At 38.5% G+C, this 24,014-nt stretch overlaps 1 protein-coding gene across 1 annotated transcript in view; it reads right to left on the bottom strand.

Moving 5' to 3' along the window:
- Positions 1-19,798, bottom strand: part of LOC311289533 (uncharacterized protein) — a 295,816-nt gene extending 276,018 nt beyond the window's left edge. The window contains exons 1-4 of the mRNA XM_084407610.1: positions 19,743-19,798; positions 13,281-13,578; positions 5,332-5,475; positions 5,065-5,115 (exon numbers count right to left, since the gene is read on the bottom strand). Of these exons, the coding sequence (XP_084263736.1) occupies positions 5,065-5,115; positions 5,332-5,475; positions 13,281-13,551 (466 nt within the window). The 5' untranslated portion in view covers positions 13,552-13,578; positions 19,743-19,798. The remainder of the gene's footprint in view (positions 1-5,064; positions 5,116-5,331; positions 5,476-13,280; positions 13,579-19,742) is intronic.
- Positions 19,799-24,014: the final 4,216 nt, after the last annotated feature.

A 24,014-nucleotide genomic window follows, 5' to 3' on the forward strand; every position in this document is an offset into this window, starting at 1 on the left:
TGAACATAATCGTTTTGATGAGAGAAAAAAAACTATACGAGAAAAAAAAAAAACCTATACAAGGGCGGATTCGAACTCTCAACCTCTGACACGAAAGCTCTACCACTGTACCATTTATATACACGTCAATTATAAAGGCGGATCTATGTATTGACACTGACAACATGTATTAGGCTACATCTCATTAAACGACAAATTAAACCCCATGTAACCTACTATTTAAATCGATTGCTGGACATCGTAATGTTATTGGCGTCCATGTTCATTGAATTTTGAAATCAGATAGAGCCGGCCAGAGCGCTGCATAATAAGTAGCCACGCCGGCTTATTCAGTATGGAAATACACACCGACAATGACACGCCCCTACTGCGTGCTAGAATCTCCGAAAAACAAGCCGATTTCAAACTCAAAATGTACGCTTTTAAATATACCAATACTGCTATCTCAAACATGGAGAGGCTTCTTCGTGATTTCAACTAACAGATTCTGCAAAAAAACGAAAATCACCAATTTTGAAAAAAAACGCTTCTTTCTCATTTTGCTCGAAAGTTGTGCTGCCGACTTGTGTCCCTGGTTTCCGTGACGGGTCACATATATATATATATATATATATATATATTTATTTTTTTTTTTTTCAATAAATGCAACATTTCACATCAAAATAGAGTGCAGGCAAAAAAAAAAAAATTCAAGTGAGAAGAGCGCCATCTAGTGGCTTTAAAATATATAAATATGTGTCATGTCCTATAACCGCCTATAGCTTTTTTATTTATTTATTTATTTTTATTCCCATTCGGAAAGAAAAAAATGTATTACTAAGCAACCACTGAATGGAACAGCACAAATTATATATCATTTTAAAGCTTAGGATCTCAGCTTCTCAATGCATCTAATTACATTTATTAACTCCTAAAGAGTGCTGAGTAATCCCTCTAAAACCGAGTGTACCGCCAGCAGGCGCCACCTAGCTGCGAAAATATTCATTACCATATTTTTTTACAAATCTTGCCTTGATTAACACAAAGTTGATGTCATTTGAAAGCTTAGAGTCTGAACTTTACAGTGAATGTATCCACTTTGAAAAACTCGTAAGTATTGCTGAGTTATTTGCTGATAAATAGAATTTCTTTTTTTTCATAATCTATAAAATAATATACTGCAATGTGTCAAAAACATCATACAGCTCATGAAACATTCACAGATCATTTAAAATGGCACTTCATTTTTTACAGCATATTATTACAATTAAAATGAGCCCAAAATTAACATAATCTGTTGCTTTTATGACAAGATATTCTTCATGGAGAAAAAATTGCCCATGAGGGGGTGTCAAAGACTGTACAAAAAGGCTATCTCTTTTACAAATGCTGTAACTTTTGATTCCTTTGTCCAAAATTTTTTTTTTTTTATCCAGATGCAGCTAACATGTAGGGGGACTTCACTAAAAAAGAATTTTCCTCCTACCTTATTTCCTTCCTGAGTTATTCCATGACAAATAAGAAAGATATGCAAAATCATAATAAAAATTGTATATATATATTGTCTTTTATCCGCAGTTTCTCTGCAGGACAATGTCCAAATGTAATGTAATTTATATTTTCAAAAAATTTAAAAAGAGTTCTTTCAAACGATACCTACCTTTTGACTCTCTTTGCTATAGTTTTGGAGTTATTATAAAAAAGTCACCAAGTGTCATCCCATTCCGATGAAGCAACAAATTTAAAAAATTCAAAATGTATACGTTTTCGGTCATTTTTGACCGAAGAAGCCCAGAGGGTTAAATATATGTAAAATGTAAGTTTACTTAATCTGTTTGTGTTGGATTACATGAATGATTTGTGTTGCATTAACCGAAACTCCAACTTGAGAAAATGGGAAAAGAGGAAGACTTGATTGTGTGTAATTGTGTTTAATGTTCAATTACATTGGAATAATTAGAACCATTTACATTACAGTGGGTTACCATTGTGGAGAAGAGTGGAGCATTTGGTCGGGCTGTGGACTGATTCAAAGAAGTTTTACTTCTGTGGTTGAAGAAGCATATCAATCTTAGCATTTAAGATGTTAATAAGTGCTCTTATTAGTTAATAGCTAGCTATAGTCTAGAAGTTCAATTGAGAAATCATGTAAATCCATCACACTTTATTTATCAGTGCAGTTTTAAATAAACTAAAGCATGTTCACTAAACTTAACCGGTTTAAGTTACAGGGAAGCAATTCCATTCATTACTTTTTCACATAAATTCTTTCTCATTCAGTTGTGTTGTCACAGCACAAGGAGCTTACATAGGTTAAAAAAAATCCACTAATGTTAATAAAAAATAATTTGCTTGTGTGGAACCACTGTCCATAATGTAAGTTATTTTAAAGACTAATTGTTTTGAGTGTATATATTGCGTTTTTGACACTACATACCTTTTAACAAGCCTTTCAAAGCTTTTAAACACCAAAGACGTCAGTGCACTTGGCTGAGAGTCACTAAGCTCTAATGGTTTATTGATTTTAGGAAAAGGTATAATAGTTGAAGTTCTCCATATAGTTGGTACTATGTGTTGGTCTAAAGATCTTTGGAATAACAGAGTAAAAACTGTTGATAGTTGCTCAGCACAGTTTTAACACTCGTCCACAGATGCTGTCAGGCCCAGGACTCTTATGTGTATGGCAACTCTGAAACATTTTCTTTACATCAGCCTCTTTGATGGAGAAGTTATTAGTTGATGTCAAAGTTCCTTCATCACTATTAGTATCCTCACTATTCCCCTTAAAATGTGAAAAAAAAACCTGATTTAACCTATTCACTTGCTCCAGATCCCCACTTTTGCCATCTGTGATTGTCATATTTGTGTTATACTTTCCTTGACTTTTATGTGGTACACTAATAGTAGAATTATGATCCACCTACTGTCAAAATGATTGATGGCCCTCTAATTGATTGATGGGTTGACCTTTTGCCCTTGCCCCTCCCCTTGCCCTAGTGGTGACCTTACCCTCTCGCTGACATTGTCACCTTTGACCTTGTATCCTACGGTGGGTGGAAATGACCTTTGACCGTTGATTAATTGGTTAATGGGATTATTTATGACCTCGTGAGTATAAGGGGGTTCATTGATGAAAATGGGGTTATTTATGACCTTGTGAGTATAGGGCTTCCATTGATTAATATTTGAACTTTGATATAATGGAAGTTATGAGGGTTATTTTTTAGCTCTGACATCAGGATGTGTGTGATATACTAATGGAAATTATTAGGGTTATATATATCAGGATGTGTGTCACATTCAAGCATCAGCATGGAGCTCCCTCCGTCCCTCCCTCCCTCCACATCCCAGAGCACAGGGGGATTGCTGGGGACAGTGGAAGTGAGAAAAAGAGCAGGGGCGGGTTCGATTGGCCACCCCAGGTGCCCCCCCTATAAGATGTCTTGTGATTGGTTCATTTTACAGCCAATCAGTTTATAGACTCTACTGAAGTTCGCGATTCAAAGAAGTGCAGCGCCAGAGAAACAACGGTCGCAAGTTGTGAGTAAGTAACCCATCTTAAGTACACAATGATGGCCTAAGACACGAAACGAGCGGTTTGTGTGAGAAAACGAACAGTATTTATATAGTTTTTTACCTCTTGTACACATCCGATATCACGTCCGGCTCTTTCCGGAGCTAAGCCAGAACGCGCGCACACGTCACACACCAGGAAGCGCGTGCGCCCTCAGATCACTTGGACGTGGTTGTGTAGAGGTAAAAACTATATAAATAATACTGCTCTTTTTCTCACACAAACCGCTCGTTTCGTGTCTTAGGCCATCAATGTGTACTTACGATGGGGAATGGTTTAATTTGGACTTCACTGTGCATGCTCTTTGAGATAGTGATCATAGACCTGCATTACATGACTGACAGACAAGAACGGTTTGACCTAAAAATATCAAAATTGAAACTACTGCGGAAAAAAAGACACCTACATCTTGGATGCCCTTAAACATACGTAAGCTAAAACATACCAAAATTTAATTTCAAAGTGAACCATCCCTTTAACTCTGAGTTACTCAGCTTTTTTGTAAATGAGTCTGAAAGAAATGCTGAATGAAACACTGATGTTTTGGCCAAACCATTTGAATTATTACAGTGGGGGGAATTTGTTTTTATTTTTTTATTATTATTATTTGAAAGAGATTGTGAATAAAACTACTGTATATTGTAATGGCCAAACTAATTAAAAGAAAATAGTAGAAGCTTCTGGGTTTTTAAAATGGCTCATTATTAAAATTGCTTTTATTTTATAAACTTGTTAGTTTTATGAAAACACAAAAAATAATAAACACTGGCTCTCAAATTTAACTTAATGGATGCAGGGATGACAAAAAACTAAATTAATCAAAAATGTGCTTTATTACTACATTTGTTTACAAGTAACTTTATTCAAGTTAAAAAAATTTAATCAGTAGGATTTACGTAATATAGGCTACTGTAGAATTTAGCTTCTTTTTTTTTGTCACTGGCGGCCACCCCGTTTGGAGGCAGTGCCCCAGCATGGCCCCCCCACTGAAAATGCTCTAGACACGCCCCTGAAAAAGAGGTTTTCTAATAATGCTGTATCTATTAAACTAACTAAAGTTGAAAAACATGCTGTTCTTTTAAAGTATATGTTAATAATCCCTAATAACTTCCATTAGTATATCACACACATCCTGATGTCAGAGCTCAAAAATAACCCTTCATCACTTCCATTATCTCAAAGTTCAAATATTAAACAATGAATCCCCTTATACTCTGCCTTTATAACCGGGCCAAAGTTCAAATATTAAACAATGAACCCCCTTATACTCACAAGGTCATAAATAATCCCATTTACCAATTAATCAACGGTCATAGGTCATTTCCAAACCCTGTAGGATACAAGGTCAAAGGTGACAATGTCAGCGAGATTACTAGGGCAGCTCAACACTAGGGCAAGGTCAGGGCAAGGGCAAAAGGTCAACCCATCAATCAATTAGAGGGCCATCAATCATTTTGACAGTAAACGGATCATATCACTACTCCTCTATAATGAAGAAATGATGGTTGTACCTTGTTCTAACTGTTTCTCTGGTGTCTCCGTCACTAAGGGTTTTTGTGGCTCTGTGAGGAAAGAGAAAATGAGTTGAAGCATTATTTCATACATGATTGTTAATAAGCAGTGTGTCTCAGAAAGCACAGTTATTGTGTATTTTAAACATTACAATTTATTATATTATATTTTCATTATATGAATTGTATTATAGTCATTATATATATATATATATATATATATATATATATATATATATATATATATATATATATATACTATATTACCATGTCCTGCAGTGTTTAAGCTACAGTTGAAGGTCACTGGGCCTGTGATGGTGTTTCCAGTGAGTAAAGGAGCATTTACAGTTGCTCCTGTTTCAGCTTTCACATCAACACTGACTCCAGTGTGAGCACTGCTGCTCATCTGGCCTGGAATAGAGATAGAGAGATTAATTACATTGCTTAATCACAACTTTAACATTTCCAGTGAGTACACATCAACACTGCTAGTAGTGATTATGATATAGCATGTGTCAAAAAATATGTATTTATTATTTATGTGTCCCCCCCCCCCCCCCCCCCGTCATAAGCAAGACACTCCCAGATCCTCCAGTGATAAACCACAGTGTGAACTGAAGCGTCAGACGCTCACAGAGACGGAGGAGTTACAGACCAGACGAGCCTCGGGACACACTGTCACAGTAAAGATAGTCTGCGCTCCAGAGGTTTATTCACACTAAATTCATTTAAAAGCATAATCTTAAAAGTTTAAATTAGATATTTTAAAATTAAAAGACTGTTTAAATCAAATCTTTCAAGTTTTATCAAAATTGTATTTTCTATTTATCTTCTAGAAGACTTCTGTATGAGATAAATGATTTTGCTTAAATTTTGGTTGGATTGGATTGGGGGGATGTAAAAAAAATTAAGGGCCCTATTTTAACGATCTGAAACGCAAATATCAAGTGTGAAACGCAAGTAACTTTGTGGGCGGGTCTCGGGCGCTGTTGCTATTATACCGGCGGGATAAATGACTCTTGCGCCCGACGCAAATCTAAAATGTGTTGGTCTGAAGGAGCTTCATTACTCATAGGTGTGGTTTGGGCGTAACGTGAAATAAACCAATCAGAGCGACATCTCACATTCCCTTTAAGAGCAGGCGTGCTTGTTCCATGGCGGATTGCTATTATAACGGCGGATTTGCCAGGAGCGGTTCACAGCCGAGGAGACCGACGTTCTCGTCAGGGCCGTAAAACACAGAGAAGTGACATTGTATGGGGATGGAGAAACACACCCAAATTAGCTTTGGTTAAACAGGCTCATTTGGATAAATATAGCTATATATGCTAGCTGGCAACAAAGGATTCCATTCATTCCCCATTTAAAAAAACGGTGGAGTGTTCCTTTAAGTGACAGCATGTTATATGGTACAATTTCTGGTAAATAACTCAAATAATAAAATAACTCAAATTAAATAACTCAAATTAAATATAATGCATTTTTTATGCTAGCTAGCGTAGATTTATCTGTATTTAGTTCAGTGGTCAGGAGAGTACGCAGGTGTAGTGTTGCTGGTTGCAACAGCACTGCTGGACTGCATAACTTGGAAATTAGGCGCCAGTGGTTGCATGCACTTGGTCTGGAAGACCGTGAGTGTGAAACCTGCATTTTACGCGGGATTGCTTCTCCAACGCAATAGAGGTGGAAATGGGCTTCTCCACACAGCTTGCGCTGAAAAGCGACGCAGTGCCAAACACTGCTCCTCCTGCATGGACTCCACCACCGCAGCGGCGTCTTGATGTGAGTGGCGCATGATGTGAAAATGCGCCGGCGCATTTTGCTAGATTTTTGCACATAGCGGCAAAATATGAATATGCCTATAGAGATCGCGCGCTATTGACATCAACTCGATAAAACTCATCAGCTGCATCATGCATGTACTTTACGTTGTCTTGCGACCCTTTGAGTCACTCTCCATTTTAGAGAGTCTGACAGCAGGTCTCAGGTGCAGGTGCCAGGTGCCGACACGACAACAATTGCTCGCGTTCACTGCTAAACCACTATGTTCAACGATACCCCAATCGTCTGCAACTACTCAGACTCCGATGACGAGTTTGTTCCGCCCTCTCCTCTTTCAACACGGCTCAGTACGCGCCTCCAATGCCGTGACTCGCTATGGGCAATGTGGTCTACGGAGGACATGTACAGTACTCTGGAATCAGCCGGCATTCCCATCAGTCAAGGTCTGTCCAGAGAGGATCTTCTTCTTCTCGCCCCAAAATACTCTGGGTAATCCACCTGAGTCCGTCACTAATCTCGCGACTCCTTCAGCATCTGGCAACTCAAAACAAGCCGGCAGAAAGAGAACAACTAAGTCATCGTCACCACATCGATCACAAGAACCACGCTATATGGTTAGACGTTGTCAGAGCCGTTAAATATGACGTTGTGTTTGTTGGCCTTGTGCCACTCCTTTTTTTTCTTTTTTACATTTACTTACAGAATACAAAAGAGCCAGCGGTTCAGGGACGGCCAAATATTACATCACATTTAAATTGAAAGAAAGAAAAAAAGCGTGAACGAATGCATACCTTTAGCACCTTTCTCTCTACATTACGCCTCGGTTGACAATGCTATCCATTTAATTAAGAAAGCCGGTCAAGGTGCTTGGCTAGCTAAAGCCGATATCACAGATGCTTTTAAAACTATGCCAATCCACCCCTCTGACTGGCCACTTTTCGGCGTTAAATGGAATTCTAAATTTTATTTTGCTGTAAGGCTTACATTTGGGTGTAGGAGTAGCCCTCATATTTTTAATAGCCTTTCTGAAGCGATGTGCTGGATCTTGCTGAACGTCAGCAAGCTCCCTTTCGTTCTACATTTGCTCGACGACTTTCTGTTAATCGATTTTCCATCTCCCCAATCTTCAATTCTAGACATACTCAAACATATTTTTAGTGACGTCGGCATTCCCCTCTCTGCTGAGAAAACTTCGGGACCCTCTACTTCATTCGAATTTCTAGGGATTTCTCTAGATTCAGTTCTAATGCAAGCTTCTCTTCCCCCCGGAAAACTTGCAAGAATCAGGTCTTTCTTGGAATCTTTTTCCTCCCTACATTCCATATCAAAGCGCGATTTGCTTTCGCTACTCGGACACCTAAATTTCGCCATGAGAATCATTCCTCAAGGCAGGGCTTTCATCTCACGGTTGTTAACTCTGGCCCATTCCGCGGAAAAGCTAAGCGATCAGATTCAACTAGACGAAGGCTGTTTGTCTGATATTAAATTCTGAAAAAGATTGCTTAACGATTGGAACGGTATTTTGTTTTTCTACAACAACGATTTTGAATCTTCGCTCCAACTCCAATTATACACCGACGCGGCCCCTTCTATCGGCTTCGGGGGGTTCTTCCAAGGGCAATGGTTCGCAGAAAAATGGCCTAATGACTTTCCTAAAACAGCATCCGACTCCGTTTCATCTGCGCTTTACGAGATATATCCTATAGCCGTCGCCAGCATCATCTGGGGCCCAGAGTGGTCACGTAAACGTATCATGATGCTCTGCGATAACAAAGCCACAGTTGCCATCATTAATAAAGGTAGATCATCTTGCCATACGATCATGCATTTTCTGAGACGGTTAATTTGGCAATCTGTTGTTTTTAACTTCATTATCAAAGCTGAACACATACCCAGCGACTGCAATGTTATTGCTGATGCGCTCTCTCTTTTTCGATTTCAAACTTTCAGTCAGCTGTGCCCCTCAGCCAACCCGGATCCTTCAACCTGCCCTCCCTTAGCAGACATAATACTAAATTAAACGACCTGCTTACGTCAGCTAGACATTACATTTCTAAAGGCGTCGCTCCCTCTACACTTAAAGCCTATACGTCTGCATGGTCCGCTTTTCTAATGTTCTGCTTCTCCTTCCAAATTTTGTTTTTCCTATTCTAATTTCGACCGTTCGCTCCTTTCTCGTCTTTAATTTTGAAAATCGCAATCTTAAAATTTCTTCTATTCGCAGACTCCTCGCCGGCATCCAATTCTACGCTAAATTATAATAATAATGTTTGAGTTCGCAGATGCCGACGCGACAACCTCCACCCTCCCCACCACCACCAGGATGGTCCTGTCCATACCTTCCAGGGGGGTCGACTGCGCCCCTGCCTTCGTCTTCAGGCAGGAGATGCAGATCCGCTACCCTCGGATTACGAACTATGGACGGGGCCTACGCCAAAGAACTTTATAATAATGCTTGCTGAGCTGTCAATAAATGTATGCTTCGTTACATCATTTTATCTCCTGAGTCTTTCTGGTAGAACTATCCTTAATCAGTGTGGAAACACACAGGGTGAAACCCTTTACTGAGAATATACTATCGGTTATCTACTCAAAATATATGTAGAATTTAAGGCTGCACGATATTGAAGGAAAATGCGATATGAGATAACTCTTTAAATAATGCGATATTCGATATAATGCTTAAAAAGTGTGTAAAGTAAACTTAAATTATCTTTAAAATATATTTAAAATTATATAACCTACATACTGTACGTGTTTCACATTCTTTTTGTGACAAGAAAACACCCCTACAACTTCTGAAAGTGAACAGCAGTGTTTTACTGTAGCATGAATAATTAAATGTAAAAATAAACACTGCTTAGTTATCAATAATTTCTATATATTGTGCAGCCCTAGTAGAAGTTTTAAATGTTAGCATTTGTTGATTGACAGGCTGTCTGTCTGTGGGGCCGCATGAACAGACTTTGGGGAGAGCTGATGATACTATAGCCGGACACACGCCCTTTAACCTCCTCGATCTTGGAGGTTTTTTTTCGTTAAAGACCCTAAAAGTTAGTCCTTAAGTCCGTAATTCCAGATGTGTAAAATACAAAACAGCATTTTTCAACCGAGTGAATCTACACATGAGAGGTCTTCAGAAGTCGTAACTTCATGGGTCAGTGGGTCTCCTGAGAATATTTAATTTCCCTTAAAAGCCAAAGATTAAGCTAAATGACACTAGTTTCCAGCGTTCGTAATTTTTCTTTTATAAAATGTACTTTACTTTTCTTATTTCTACAAAGGTTCAATTTCAATTAATTTCCTTGCAAATATAAAGTAAAAAATATGATATATAACATGTCTGATGCAATGTTTTTGCAAAGAAATAGGTGCTGCAAAACTCCAAACAGTTCCTCACACAATGATAGCATTGAGGACGGTCAACGGCTCAGGTCAATTGGTGAAAACACTGCATGTGTAAGGTATTTTTCCAGCTATTCCCCCAAAATCAAATACTGTATTACACTTTTCAAAGGATAATCTAGCTTTAAAGTTAGAATAAAAAGTTAAAACCAAACATATCTTCATACCTGTTGTGTTCTGACACAAAGCCATTAACTGATCCTTTTTGTTTTATAAATTTACTTTTCTTATTTCTACAAATATCAGCCTGATAAATATGGAGTTAATACACAATGAAACAAGATAATTATGCTACCAAATACGTCTGACACAACGTTTTTAAGAAAAAGCAGTGTTTTAAAATACAACTAAACCAGATGATTTTTCTTTTGACAGTCCTACAGAAATGCATGTTGATTTCTAAGTTTCAGGAAGAGTGCAAACATGCAATGTTCGAGAAAGCTAATATTGGTGTAATCTTTGCGAGGTCTCACCAACAACGCAAAACTTTGTGTGTTTTATGATCCAGGCATAGCTTTACTAAAAGAAAATATTATGGAAGTCATTTTTAAACTGTAAATATACCATATTTTATTTATTAATATTAATAAAGGCCTGAGGCATTACAGGTTCTAAATGTTGCGCTAAATGTTTGTCTTTCTCTGAATTTCTTAAATAAGGATATATTGAACATTTCACATGTGTGAGATGACGTGTGACACTTCATATTTAAAAAAAAACAACAACAAAAAAGTTTTTTACATGAGCTCTGATAAATAAAAAATATACTTTAAGTTGAAGTCAAGTTTTTCCACAGACCACCGATGTAGAATATTTGTTTTTATCAAGACTTTAAAGGGATAGTTCACTTTGAAATTAAATTTTGGTATGTTTTAGCTTACCTCAAGGGCATCCAAGATGTAGGTGTCTTTTTTTCTGCAGTAGTTTCAATTTTGATATTTTTAGGTCAAACCGTTCTTGTCTGTCAGTCTATGCAGGTCTATGGTCACTGTCTCAAAGAGCATGCACAGAGTCCAAATTAAAACTATTCCCCGTCGTCCAAATTAAACAATTCCCCATCGTCCAAATTAAACAATTCCCCATCGTAAGTACACATTGATGGCCTAAGACACGAAACGAGCGGTTTGTGTGAGAAAACGAACAGTATTTATATCGTTTTTACCTCTTATACACAGCCACGTCCAAGTGATCTGATCTGACGTGTACGCAGACTGGTGCATAGATATATACACTAGATGTCGCCTTGTCTACGGCAGTTCATTGGAACGAATGTCTTTAAGGCGACATCTAGTGTATATATCTATGCACCAGTCTGCGTACACGTCACACACCAGGATGCACGCGCGCCCTCAGATCACTTGGACGTGGCTGTGTACTAAATCAAATTTAGATTTGCTCTGCAAGTAGTCTGGCAAAGAGCCCATTCAAGCCGATTTCTAATCCGTCCAAATCGAGGCACCAATCAGAAACGTTGAGGCGGGCTTTACACGATGACGATCGCTCTGATTGGTTTTAGGTCTATCCAATTGCGCCCAGAGGCATTTGAGCAACGTCCGTTGGTCGTTGGTCGTTAATTTCCCTTTGGAAATGAGTTATTAATGAAGCTTTGCCAGACCATAACTCAGTTACTACTGAGAATGGTCTGGTTTTAACCAGGCTAGTCAAACACTGATGTGAGAGAGAAACTCTTCAGGAAACACTCTGAGATCTTTTTTTTAACCAACTGCATTTTTGCAATCCCCATTCATACATTGTATGGACATCGATGTGGTCATAAATCATTTTGACACAAGCTGAATGACATCATCATAACTACTAACTGAACTGTTGATGAAACGCGCTCATGCCAACTAGAGATGAATGCGAGTGAGCAGCAGACACAGAGCTCTTTAATTCACGATCAACCTCATTTTATTGTTTATCGGTTTATTGTAAAGTGAATTCAACAAGGCATTCTTTTTCTTTGAAGCAACAAAGGCTAAATAATTTGTTACAGTTATTTTTTGTAACTGGTGTGGATGACACGCAGCGAAATATGCAGTTTTATCAAGTCAGAATGTCTGAAGCACCGAGAGACACATGTTAAAGCGTTGACCACCCAGCTATCGTCTGAACACTCTCATATGAGCATGAGTTTAACGCTTTATGCTTAGGCTATGCAAAGCCTCATAGATGTGACATTTTTCTATTGCAATGTTTATGTTGAAATGTTTTCGTTATTTATTAAAGAAAATAATGCAAATCATAACAATCTACTATAAGCCTATTTAATTCTTCATTAATCCTAAAACACAAATGCTGCCGACTAACATCGGTTAGCAAGTAATTTTACGATCATTTATTTTAATTTATTTCACTGTTATGTTCCAGTTCATAAATCTAGGCCTACTAACAAATTAAAATAACACGAAGTATAAGATGCATAACCTTGACATGCATAGCCTTTCTAGCTAGAGAAAATCTGGGCACACAATGTTAACGTTTAGCCTACTTTGCTAAAATTTGATGCAATGATAGAAGCCTACATTTGTTTCATTTCTAAATTTGTACTGTAATTTCAGTATTGTGATTATGAATTCGTTTAACTACAACGTTTCACTTGAACTTATCTGCTACCAGCTCTCAATCACTCTCTATTAGCGGTGGCAGATTATGCAATAGAGAGAATAAACTGACACTTTTTAAAGTCTGTGATTGTAGCGCATCTGAGCGGTAAAAGGCAGCAAATGCACATCCCAGTTTTACCACCGCGGGAAAGGCAATGTACTAGTTGTTTGCAGAAGATTTAATTAGGGTTTTTAGACCATTGTAAACCATTTAACCATTTTGTAAAATCAGACACTGTTCTATTAAATGTACTTGTATAACATCTGTTGCTGTTCTTGGCACTGAAATTGTTGCTTGCTTTTATACTTTCTTGTTTCCATGTACAGGAAGTACACATTTCTCTTTTGAATGAGCTCCAACAGCGACAGATGTCTTCATGTTGCCTGTCACCAACATTACAGTCACAGTGAATTAAACCTTACCTTGCTTGTGTTGCTTGTGTTTGTTCTCCAGCAGCTCAGCCAGATTATTCTGGTTCATCTTCCTCAGGATCTCCACTGTGTTATTCACAGCTTTGTCTGGTCCAAAACATGCTACCATCTTATCCACAGTTTTCAACCTATCTACTTTATCCATTTCAGACTTTTTTATACACTCATGATCTTTCACTAGGTGCCACTGAAACATCTTCTGTTCATCTTCTCTCAGGTCCATCAGCGAGTTCAGAAGCAGATCTTCGTCAGACGCCATCATCCTTCACTGATTCACACAGATTCACAGCTGCAGGACAAAAAGAAAAAGATCTGAAGTAGTTTCACTCCTAACATTTGGACATAAGCACTCAAATGTTATTTGGGTTATGAAATGAAGCTGTGATTGGGTTCGCTGATCGATTGCTCCTGTCTGCCTCGTTGCTTCTGCTGCTGTTGCGTTGGTGTTCGTCTGTAAGCTTCGTATATCTTTCTGTTTTGAATCATTATTTATTATCATTCCTTGTTGTTTATACTGCTAAATATAACTTACTCAACATCACACATTAACCTGACATCGCTAACTTCAATCTAAATCATTATTGCTAGCACAACACACTAGTAATTGGCTAGCCTGTTAGCGTGCCATCCGTGCGCTCTTAATTTATTTATTTTTCTTGCGTGCGGTCGTGCCTTTTACGAGTCCATTAAACAACTTAGGTGAGTAGGATCAGTCAACAAACACAGTAAGTCATGTCATCTTCTCCTCTTATTGTTACTTACACCTCATGCAACATGTTTAGCATATCCTTCTGTAACCTGTTGTATCACTCTAGTGTTATAAATGAACTGATCAGGTTGAATGGGCACAGTAGCATTACAATTAAGTTACGTCTAAGTTCGTAAGGAGGATTTGAGACAGCAATTACCACTTGAAATAAAGAAAATATTTTTTATTGGTACCAGTTTGTAAACACAATTGATAAAACAACAACAACAAAATACAATCATCAGGCCTGTTTGGTATAACAAATAAAATAAATGGTTCCCCAAACACAATTCAGAAAGTCTTTTCCTTGTGTTCTTATTTATTTTCTTTAATAAAGTCTGATCCTTCCAGGAAAGAAATATTGAAGTAGAAAAAAAATTGAAGAAGAAGTAGTCTCGTGACAGAAGAAAGATTTACTACCCGGGTAGTTTTAAACTCAGTTTCACTCAAGGTATCCGCAGTGTATGGTGTGTTGTATTCTCTTATCTGTTTGATGACAGATTAAGGATACTGAGCTCACTCCAGATAAAGATGAGTTGTGACATCAACTAGGCACTGTTGGCTCAACTCAAGAAGTACACATCAACAGGAAACAAGAAGAAGAAAAAAAAACTGCATAATGCAGAGAACTTGTCACTCATTCACATTCACTTCATCTGAATTGACAACAGATATAAATCACATGAAATTTCAGATCTTTCACTTTTCTTTCTTCAACTGCATATTAACTCATTAACTTGTTTTACAAAGACATATTATTATTGTATGACTCAAACACTAAATGTCATACGTATTCATCAAATCACATACTCTGATTCTTTTACAATAATATATCCCCAGAGTTAATTAACAATATCAAACTATCATCAAATGGCTCTGTTTACACAAACCAATGCACATTAATTAGTATGTGACGCAGGTGATTTTAACCCTCTGGGGTCTGGGGTGTTTTTGGGGTCCTTGAGATGTTCTGACATGCTCTTACATTTGTGCTTTTTTCAGTTGCTTATAAACATATTAATGGCAAAGGTGTAAATTCACTCTATATAGCACAAACAGGGCTACCATAATATGTGAGCAACATCATGGGCGTCAGTTTGGTTTGAAATGTGCTGGGGACAGAGACGCATTCGGAAGTGCATTTTCAGAAGTGCTGGGTACAATGACGCATTCATTTTTTTTCTCTCTTTCGCGCAGGTTATGTTTTGAAAGACGATGTCCTGTAGCTCAGGCACGGCCCCACTTTTCAACAGGCCCACCTAAAACTTTCAAAAAAAAAAAAAAAACCTTTTACTATATTATAATTTTGTCAATAATTATAAAAAAAAATCGCCAATAAGCTCATAATTTGTGCTAAAATAGTGTTTAGTTTTAAAAAACATTTTAAAAAGCTGGTTATATTTTAAAGTTTCTGCGCAAGTCCAGCAGACAGTGAGGTTCGGGTTTGTTCCGATCAGAGCTCGTGAGTGGAGAACGCATTTCTGAATATTCCGCTCCGCTCGTTCATTCCGCAGGGTCGCTCGCTCAACCCAGATGTCCTCTTGCCTGGTTCGAAAATATGTGGAATAAGGGCTGCTTCCGACTAAAAGTTTTTTTCCTAGTCGACTAGTTGTTCATTTAAGTCATTCGTGGACAAATCGCCCCTTTATATTAATTTAATTACTTATATAGCCTACAGGCAGGGCCGGCGCGTCCATATAGGCGAACTAGGCAATTGCCTAGAGCGGCACTTTTGTAAGGGCAGCAAAATGTGTGCCAACCGGTAATGAACAATTCACAAAATAGGCTATATGATTTGCTGAGCTGCTGAGCTGCCGCTCCCCCGCCCCAGCCCCCTCTCCCCGAAGCTTCAAATATTCTATGTTCACTACCGAAGCTTCGAAGCTCAAAAAAAATGGTATTCGGACCAGCCCTAGGGGCGGCACAATTGTTTTTCGCCTAGAGCGGCAGAAGTGCACTCGGCGGCCCTGCCTACAGGATAATGAGCTTACGTAATATAGCCGCACTCAAGCGCACGACCGCACGCATAAAGCTTGCCACAAAGAACCGGTAAAAGTAATGATTATGACTGCGTCTAAATACGCTGTGAATGTGAATGTGCATTATACGCTGAGTTTCGGTTAATTTATGAGACGAACTCCAGTTCACTCGCCGGCACCTCTATGTCGTGATTCTGCTATATTTACTTCTTATTTATTAAATCTAGGCAATTGGTTCATGAAACATTGATTAAAATTAAGATATAATTCATACAAAACGAAATTCACTTTAAAGAAAGGCAGCTGTTCTGTTTGAGGTCTCTGTGGAAGTTTTAAAGCAGTCTTTTAGTGCCGCTTTCAGAGCGCTCACGTCCGTAACCGAGAACTGACACGTTGTTTTTTCCCTCATAAATGCGAACACGGAAAATAAAACAAAATGAATATTATAATGTTTTTTTTGTTGGGTCAGACAATGATTACCAAATTTCTCTCTCATATTGCTCATCACAACCACTGAAAACGGTCAAAAAAAATCGAACCAAAAGTCAAAATAATATGGACGGAAGTTAAAAGTGGTGGGTACAAAATGACTCATGACGAAATCTGGTGGGTATGCGTCCCCCCCGTCCCCCCGAAATCGACGCCTATGAGCAACATGTATGTTCATGTTTGTATTTTTGAGAGAATAATGCTTATGCATGGTTATTGAAAAAAACTAAAAATGAAAGTTTCTGAAATAAGGCCACAAAACACATACTAAATGTGTGTCAATAAGACTTTTGACTAATGCATTTTGTCGCTTAGAGTTTTTTCTTCAAAATGATGTGAAAATCACCCTGCCTAATCATTCACATAAAACAATACATTGATTTCAATTTTGTAAAAGGATAAAATATATATATATAATTGGTTCACAGTTGGAAACACAGTTGTTGTTTGTTTTTTCCACAAATTGCAAATTGTATAATATCTAAGGTAAACATTTCTAGTAATTGTGCAGTTAATTGTTCTCATGCTGTATTTTCAGATTTGGAATATATTCTCTACCCAAATGTGTCACTAATAAAACACAATAAAAATAATTTAAAGAGAAGGCTTATATTGACCTTTTAAGTTTTTGTTTACATCTATCCTTTTTTTGCTATTTTATTAAAAAGGTTATACAATTACAAATATAGAACTGACCTATTCCTCTGCTGGATCTGTTGCTCCTCGAAATGAAACTTCCAGCACTTCTGAGGTAAATTTTCCAGGATTATTATTAAGCTAGTATTATTCCTCACAGCGTCGTAAAGCACATGACTCTGATTACTCGCGGTGTGTGTTATCCAGCTGATTGTGGGCGTTTCACAGGTGTGCTTGGATTGTGTGATAATTTGCGTTTGACTAGCGCGCTCTCCGTGGGCGGGGTCACATTAAAACATAATGAGCTGAGATGAGAACGACTGACATCTCTCTCTTTTCATACATATTACATAAACTGTGAATATTTGTTTTTTATAATAATTACTTAATTTAAAAGAAGAGAATTCAAACTTCATGCCTGTGTGTCTGTATGCCTGTTTGACTGAGTATTCGCTGAGTTACAGTTCATTTTCGGACGCGTTTCAGAATGGACTTCAATGACAGAGAGAAGGCAGAACTCGCTTCGTGTTTATTTTTCTTTATTTGGCGAAAAGCACAACACTTTGTTTTTATTGTGAGTATACACAAAAAAATACACATTTAACTGGATCGATTGATGTATGAAACTTGTATGCAAGATCAAAGTCAACAGAGTATTTTGAGTCTTTGCACTGATAAGAAAAAAAGCGAGCCTATCGCGCCAGCGCGATTGTCGACCCCAGAGGGTTAACATCACATTGGATTCAACATTGGATTCAACTCCGATTGGTTTAATGACAAAACTATCCTTTATCTCTTCATCACAACATGCATATTTCAATATTTACTCATCTTCAGTTAGTTATCAATCATATTTATTCTGTAAATTATTAATTGAACACATATGACTGAATGTACATTTCCTGAAGAAAATGTGAGTGGTGCTTGCAGTGGCAAAATTCGGCACGGTTGCTAGGGTCTTACTAGGAGGTTGCTATGGTGTTCTGGGCGGTTTCCAAGGTATTCTGGGTGGTTGCTAGGGAGATGCTTGGCAGTTGCTAGGGTGTTCTGGGTGGTTGCTAGGCGGTTGTTAGGGTTTTCTTGGTGGTTGTTAGGGAGTTCTGGGTGCTTGCTATGCGGTTGCTAGGGTATTCTAGGTGGTTGTTATGGTGTTGCTAGGCAGTTTCTAGGGTATTCTGGGTGGTTGCTAGGGCGTTGTAACAAAACACTCACCGGAGTTCCTTGAAATAACAGTATGAAAATATGTTTCTTCCCCCGGATTTCACTAGAAAAGAACTTAAAACTTTTTTCGTCACACTCTATTACTCTCTTTTAAAATATTTACACTCTGAATCGTCTTTTTTCCTCTGTTCTCTCTCTCATTTTGTAAAATGGCTTTTTTCTCAATTATTTCACTCGTCACGGAGAAACGCCCTCTAGTGGAGAATAGTAGTTACTACATTTTTCCTTCAAATTACAAGTCTGTTAACTACCTAAATTTAAAGGGGTTACACTTCTCTGTCAGCACAGGATTTACATGTGATAAATGCAGGGAGATAGTAAAGCTGACGGAGAAGATTTCAGAACTAGAGACACGCATCCAAGCTTATATCGAGGTTAATTGTAAGAGTGCAAGGGCTTTAGATACTGCTTTGGATGCGACTAGCTTAGTGAAGCTGAAGTAGTGCCCGTGCAGCAGGGCAACTGGGTGACGGTGAGGCACTGTAGTCGCGGGACAAAACACCGTTCTTCCGTTCCAATTACAACATCAAACAGATTCTCCCCACTCAGTGAAACACCCACTGAGAATCCTGTTGAATGTGCCCTAGTTATTGGCGATTCTACGCGGAACGTGAAAATAGAGACACCAGCCACCATAGTCACATGTTTGCCGGGAGCCAGAGTGCCTGACATCAAAGCAAATTTAAAAGTGCTAGCTAATGCTAATCATACATTTTTCTAAGATTATTATTCACGTTGGCACTAATGATGTTCGACTCTGCTGGTCTGAGATCACTAAAATTAACGTTAAGGAAGTTCAGAAACAGTGCACACTGTCACTCCAGCAAGATTTATTCTCTATATCAAAGTGCTTTTTCGTGCACAAACAGCAACATTACACATTAAATAAAGTTGAACATTTAAAAAGGCATAATATGAACTCTTTAAAAAGTTGATTCCTCACATAAGAGTCACACAAACACTGACACACAAAAACAGGCAGACGGGCGTCAAGCTCAAAGTGAGGTAATCAGATGTGCAAGCCGAGGTTTGACACAGAATGTTTCTGTAGACAGACTGAATTATGAATAATATACTCTCACATGATCTAAATTATTTATTTAAAATAAAGGTTCTGACATTAATGTGTGTATTAATAAAGAGAGAAATGAGATACTGTCTGATTTGAGAGACATACAGTATGAGGCATCAGAAAGCTGTGTTGGTTAAATCTGCTAAAATTACTGTAAAAGATCAAATATTGCTTTGAGTTTTGTTAGCAATCAAAAAGGTAATACACAGTGTGTCAATGCTGTTTGATAAGTCTAGATCAATGTGAATGGATTCATGACATTGTTAAATCTATATATGTCAGTATTTTATGAAGTAGTATTTACTAACCATGAATAATGATGATGAAGATGTGTCTTGTTCCTCCACTGAACTTGAACTGTCTTGAGCAGAAGTTGCTTTAAAACTGCTTTAAGTTCTGAGTTATCATAAAGGACTGTGGAGGGGGAAGTTTTCTTCAGAACTTAAACCTGTTATACCAGAACTTTTTCTTAAAACTAATAGAACAAGTTTTTTCAAAAGGACTCGTGACATAAGAGTGAAGCTATGTGGAGAATCACAGTCGTCAAAAGACCTACACACAACATATCTGAAATTACAGGTAAAAAGAGACAAACAGACAAACAGCACTGAAACACTAAAATATATAGTTGAGACACAGACAGACAGGTAAATAGACAGACAGCACTGATATATATAGTTAGGAGACAGACAGACAGACGGGTATATAGGTGTCTTGGACATCGGCTGAGGCTCGATGAAACATGAAGTCGGACACTTTCTGCTTCCCGAAGTGACGCTCACGTGGTGTTTGAATACTTTATAATAGCTGGAGTTAAATAAATGCAATATTTGTCAAATACACTGACGTTACAGATACGTTTCCATTTAACACTTTATGTACTGCTTAATACAGCATCTGTTTGTACAAGAATAAAGTTCAAAATAAGCCTATACTATTTAAATACAAATGTAGTGGGGTCTACGTTTTTTTATCAGTTTTATTTCGATAAACATGACACAATATAACATCACGACTACATGAAAAGAGTCAGTTGTGGATCAGTTGTGTCGTCATCAGAGCTCGCGAGTCGCTCTGTAGAAACTGCTCTGACTCCTCCGGCTGCTCTCGATTCGCTCTCGCCGCACTTTGATGACATGCGTCACAGTCACGTGGCGTCCGCGCTAGGGTTGGGAATCGAAAATAGATTCCAATTCTAGAATAGAATACTTGAGGTCAGGAATCGGATACTTGTTATAAAATAAAAATTTCGATTGCTCTTATCGATTCCTTTGTGAGCATTTCAAATGACTTTAAACAATTCAAGCGCGAGACGACTTGCTCGTTGTTCCCTGTGCTGAGCACACATCCAAAGCGTGCGCTCAGAAAAAGTTATTTTAATGTCAGTTGTATCTATTCATTATGATTTTTTTATCTTTAATAATGGTTGAAATGTATATTAGTTCGGCTAGTTGTTTTTCTATGGTATTTTTAAACCACAGGCAAAAGTTTGATTCCGGTTACTTAACTGTAACCTTGTTCCCTGAGAAAGCGGAACGAGATGCTGCGCTGCTCAGCGCATTGGGAACGTCTTTAGTCGTGACCAGCTGTGAATATTGTGTGTAACACGTCGATAGAATGGGCTTTATGCACAGCTGCACTACTTCCTGAACTTCAGCCAGCTCTTTGTTTCCTGTCTGTCATTATTGGACAAACTGATTAATCCAGGTGTGCTTGACCTCAGTAACAATAATCAGACACACCTGGATTAATCAGTTTGTCCAATAATGGCAGACAGGAAACAAAGAGCTGGCTGAAGTTCAGGAAGTAGTGCAGCTGTGCATAAAGCCCATTGACGGATGTAATATAGCCTTGGTCGATGACGTCATCGGGACGGACCCGTCTCTTGCTCGTCATGCAGATCCATACGAGAGCCCCACGATGGTAATGTGGGTGCGGACTGGAAATAGTTGAGACGAGTGCGAAGCATCTTAACTGTGAGCTGCTCACAATGCTCGCACTCGCCCTTCTCTAAAGCCAGAACCGCATGCTCTTCCCCCAAACAAACAAAACAGTAACCGTGTGTATCCAGCTCAGACATGGGACGGGAGCATGGAGGAACACAACGCTTACTGATTTGTTGGCTCATTTCTCTTCTTTTTTTGCTTTTTAAACTCTTTGTTGTAACGTATAGAGAAAAAGATTTGAGAATGAGAATTTTCTGCACACTGCCTGACAAAAACTAACTCCTAGCAAAAGATCTGATACAACAGATGAGAGATAGACAGTGTTTGCGTTCACACATGCACAGAATGGTCTGAAGACAAAAGACCTGACGATGCATCTGTGGCTCATCTATTTATAGCCTCGTGTTGCGGGTGCGCGCCGATGACGTCTTCGACCGAGGCTATATTACCTCCGGGTCAATTCTATCGGCGTGTTACACACAATAACAGCTGGTCACGACTAAAGACGCTCCCAATGCGCTGAGCAGCGCAGCATCGATTGTAGCTTTCGAAAGGGAACTTTGTGTAAGTGTTCTTTAGCCTGTTGATTTTTGTTCATGATATTCAGCTACAATTAAATGTTTTGCAATAAGACTAAATGTGAATGATATCTAAGTTTTTTTCCCCTTGCAATCAGAATGGACTGGAATTGAAATTAGGAATTGATAAAAATTGGTGTTCAATGACCATGTGAGGTAAACAATGAGTCCGCACACCAGAAAATGCTCCTACCAATTTTAATGGTTGCTCACCACGTGTAACGTTTCGGGCCCAAGCCCTTCATCAGACATGATGACCGTGTGAGGTCACCGGAGAATTTGATGTTCTGTGATTCAGCTTCCGTGCATTTGATGGATAAGGGCTGGTGTTGGGCTTTGGTGTGTCTAAAGTCAACGATCATCTCTTGTCTTGTTGACTTTCACAGAGAGATTATTGTAGTCGTGAAGGCTATGAGTTGGTCCACTTCATCCCTGTATGCTACTTCATCATTGTTGCTGATGAGCCCCACAACTGTGGTATCTTTGCAATTCTATCTTCTAATGATTCACAAAAGTTTCTTGATTGATGATGTATCTGTCAATCAGATGCACTGATAGCAACAGTGGGCTCCGGCACATTTTAGGTAGAACAAAAAAAAAAGGGCTTTTTTTATTTACTTAACCCATACTCAAGTTTGTTTTACTTGAACTATTTTATTCATACAATTTGAATCCCTCATTTCTTTGATCAGACCTCTCACTTCCATTCTGTGCTTTTGCCCTTCTTAAAAAAACATTCAGATGATCTTAGGTGGACTTCCTTTTCAAAATCAGGAATAAAACAATCGCTCTTGGACTATCCCTGTTGTCAGTAAGGTTGCTTAGCATAGTGAGATTAATATCATGGTTTGCTCCAAAATCCCTATATATACACGTCAGTCGTGTTTGAAATAACTTGCTTCTGTGGTGCCATGTTGTTACTTAACACAAAATTATATAATTTATATAATTTTATAAAAAATTCTATACTCTGATACGAGCTGTCGGTTAGCACTGCATTATATACATCATTCTGACGAAAATACCTGAGATGGCTTGAAGAACACATTGCAATCTTGTTTACTGTCTTCATGTTTCATTAGTCAAAGCGTCTCTATCTGCATGTTATTCAGCTGTAGATTTCTGATGTCCATATAAGGGGTTTCCTATAAGGAAATATTCCTCCAGTATGAATGAAACCGAAATTACATGAGAGTGTTTAACGCGCCTCATTCTGGATAAAAATAGAAACGTATACTAAAGTACTTTGTAACATAGTATCTTGAGTAGGTTTTCAGCAAACTACTTATTTACTCATATTCATATTATTTTCCATTACTTCTACTTGAACTCAGTAAATTATTTATTAAGTAGCAATAACATGCTATCTGGATAAGTGTCTGCTTCCGATCGCCACAGTCGGGAAACCAGGTTTTGTGCACCTGATCAAGACCATAGACAAACGGTACAACATTCCCTCTCTGTCCTGTTTCCCACACTGCTTTCCCCCAAATATACGAGTATACTCGCGACTGTCATGCTGGAACTGAGAGATGTTCAACATTTAGCTTGTATGACAGACCTCTGCTCCAGTAGGACAACAGAGCCGTACATTAGTTTAACAGTTCATTTTATTGAGCGAGACTTTAAAATGAGAAGTTGGTGCTTACAGACGGCATATTTTCCCAGTGAGCACAGCAGGAAAACACAGTTCTGGGACTGCGAGAGGCTTTTTCTGCTGGGAATCTGAGTCAGGCACGTCTAGTGCAGGGTTCTCAAGTCTCCCGCATTGGCCGTGAGACACACGCAATTCAACCAGTTCACACGCTCACACGCCACACCGTGTATTTCTCACGCTGAAAAGGCAATGCCAACCAAGTTGTCCTGCAAGCTTTATATATAACGTTGTATACGAGCGCAGGCACACAAAGTGAAGCTTCCTGCCGCCAGCACGTATCTCGGCCAGATTGCGTTCGTTACTAGGCAACATAGATGCGCGAACCATAGGCGCGAACACACGGAAGTTGACGGAAAATTCTCGGCCGCCGTACGTTCGTTACTAAGTAACCAACAACAT

This window comes from Rutilus rutilus (genome assembly GCF_951802725.1).
Source record: "Rutilus rutilus genome assembly, chromosome: 4".
Taxonomy (NCBI): domain Eukaryota; kingdom Metazoa; phylum Chordata; class Actinopteri; order Cypriniformes; family Leuciscidae; genus Rutilus; species Rutilus rutilus.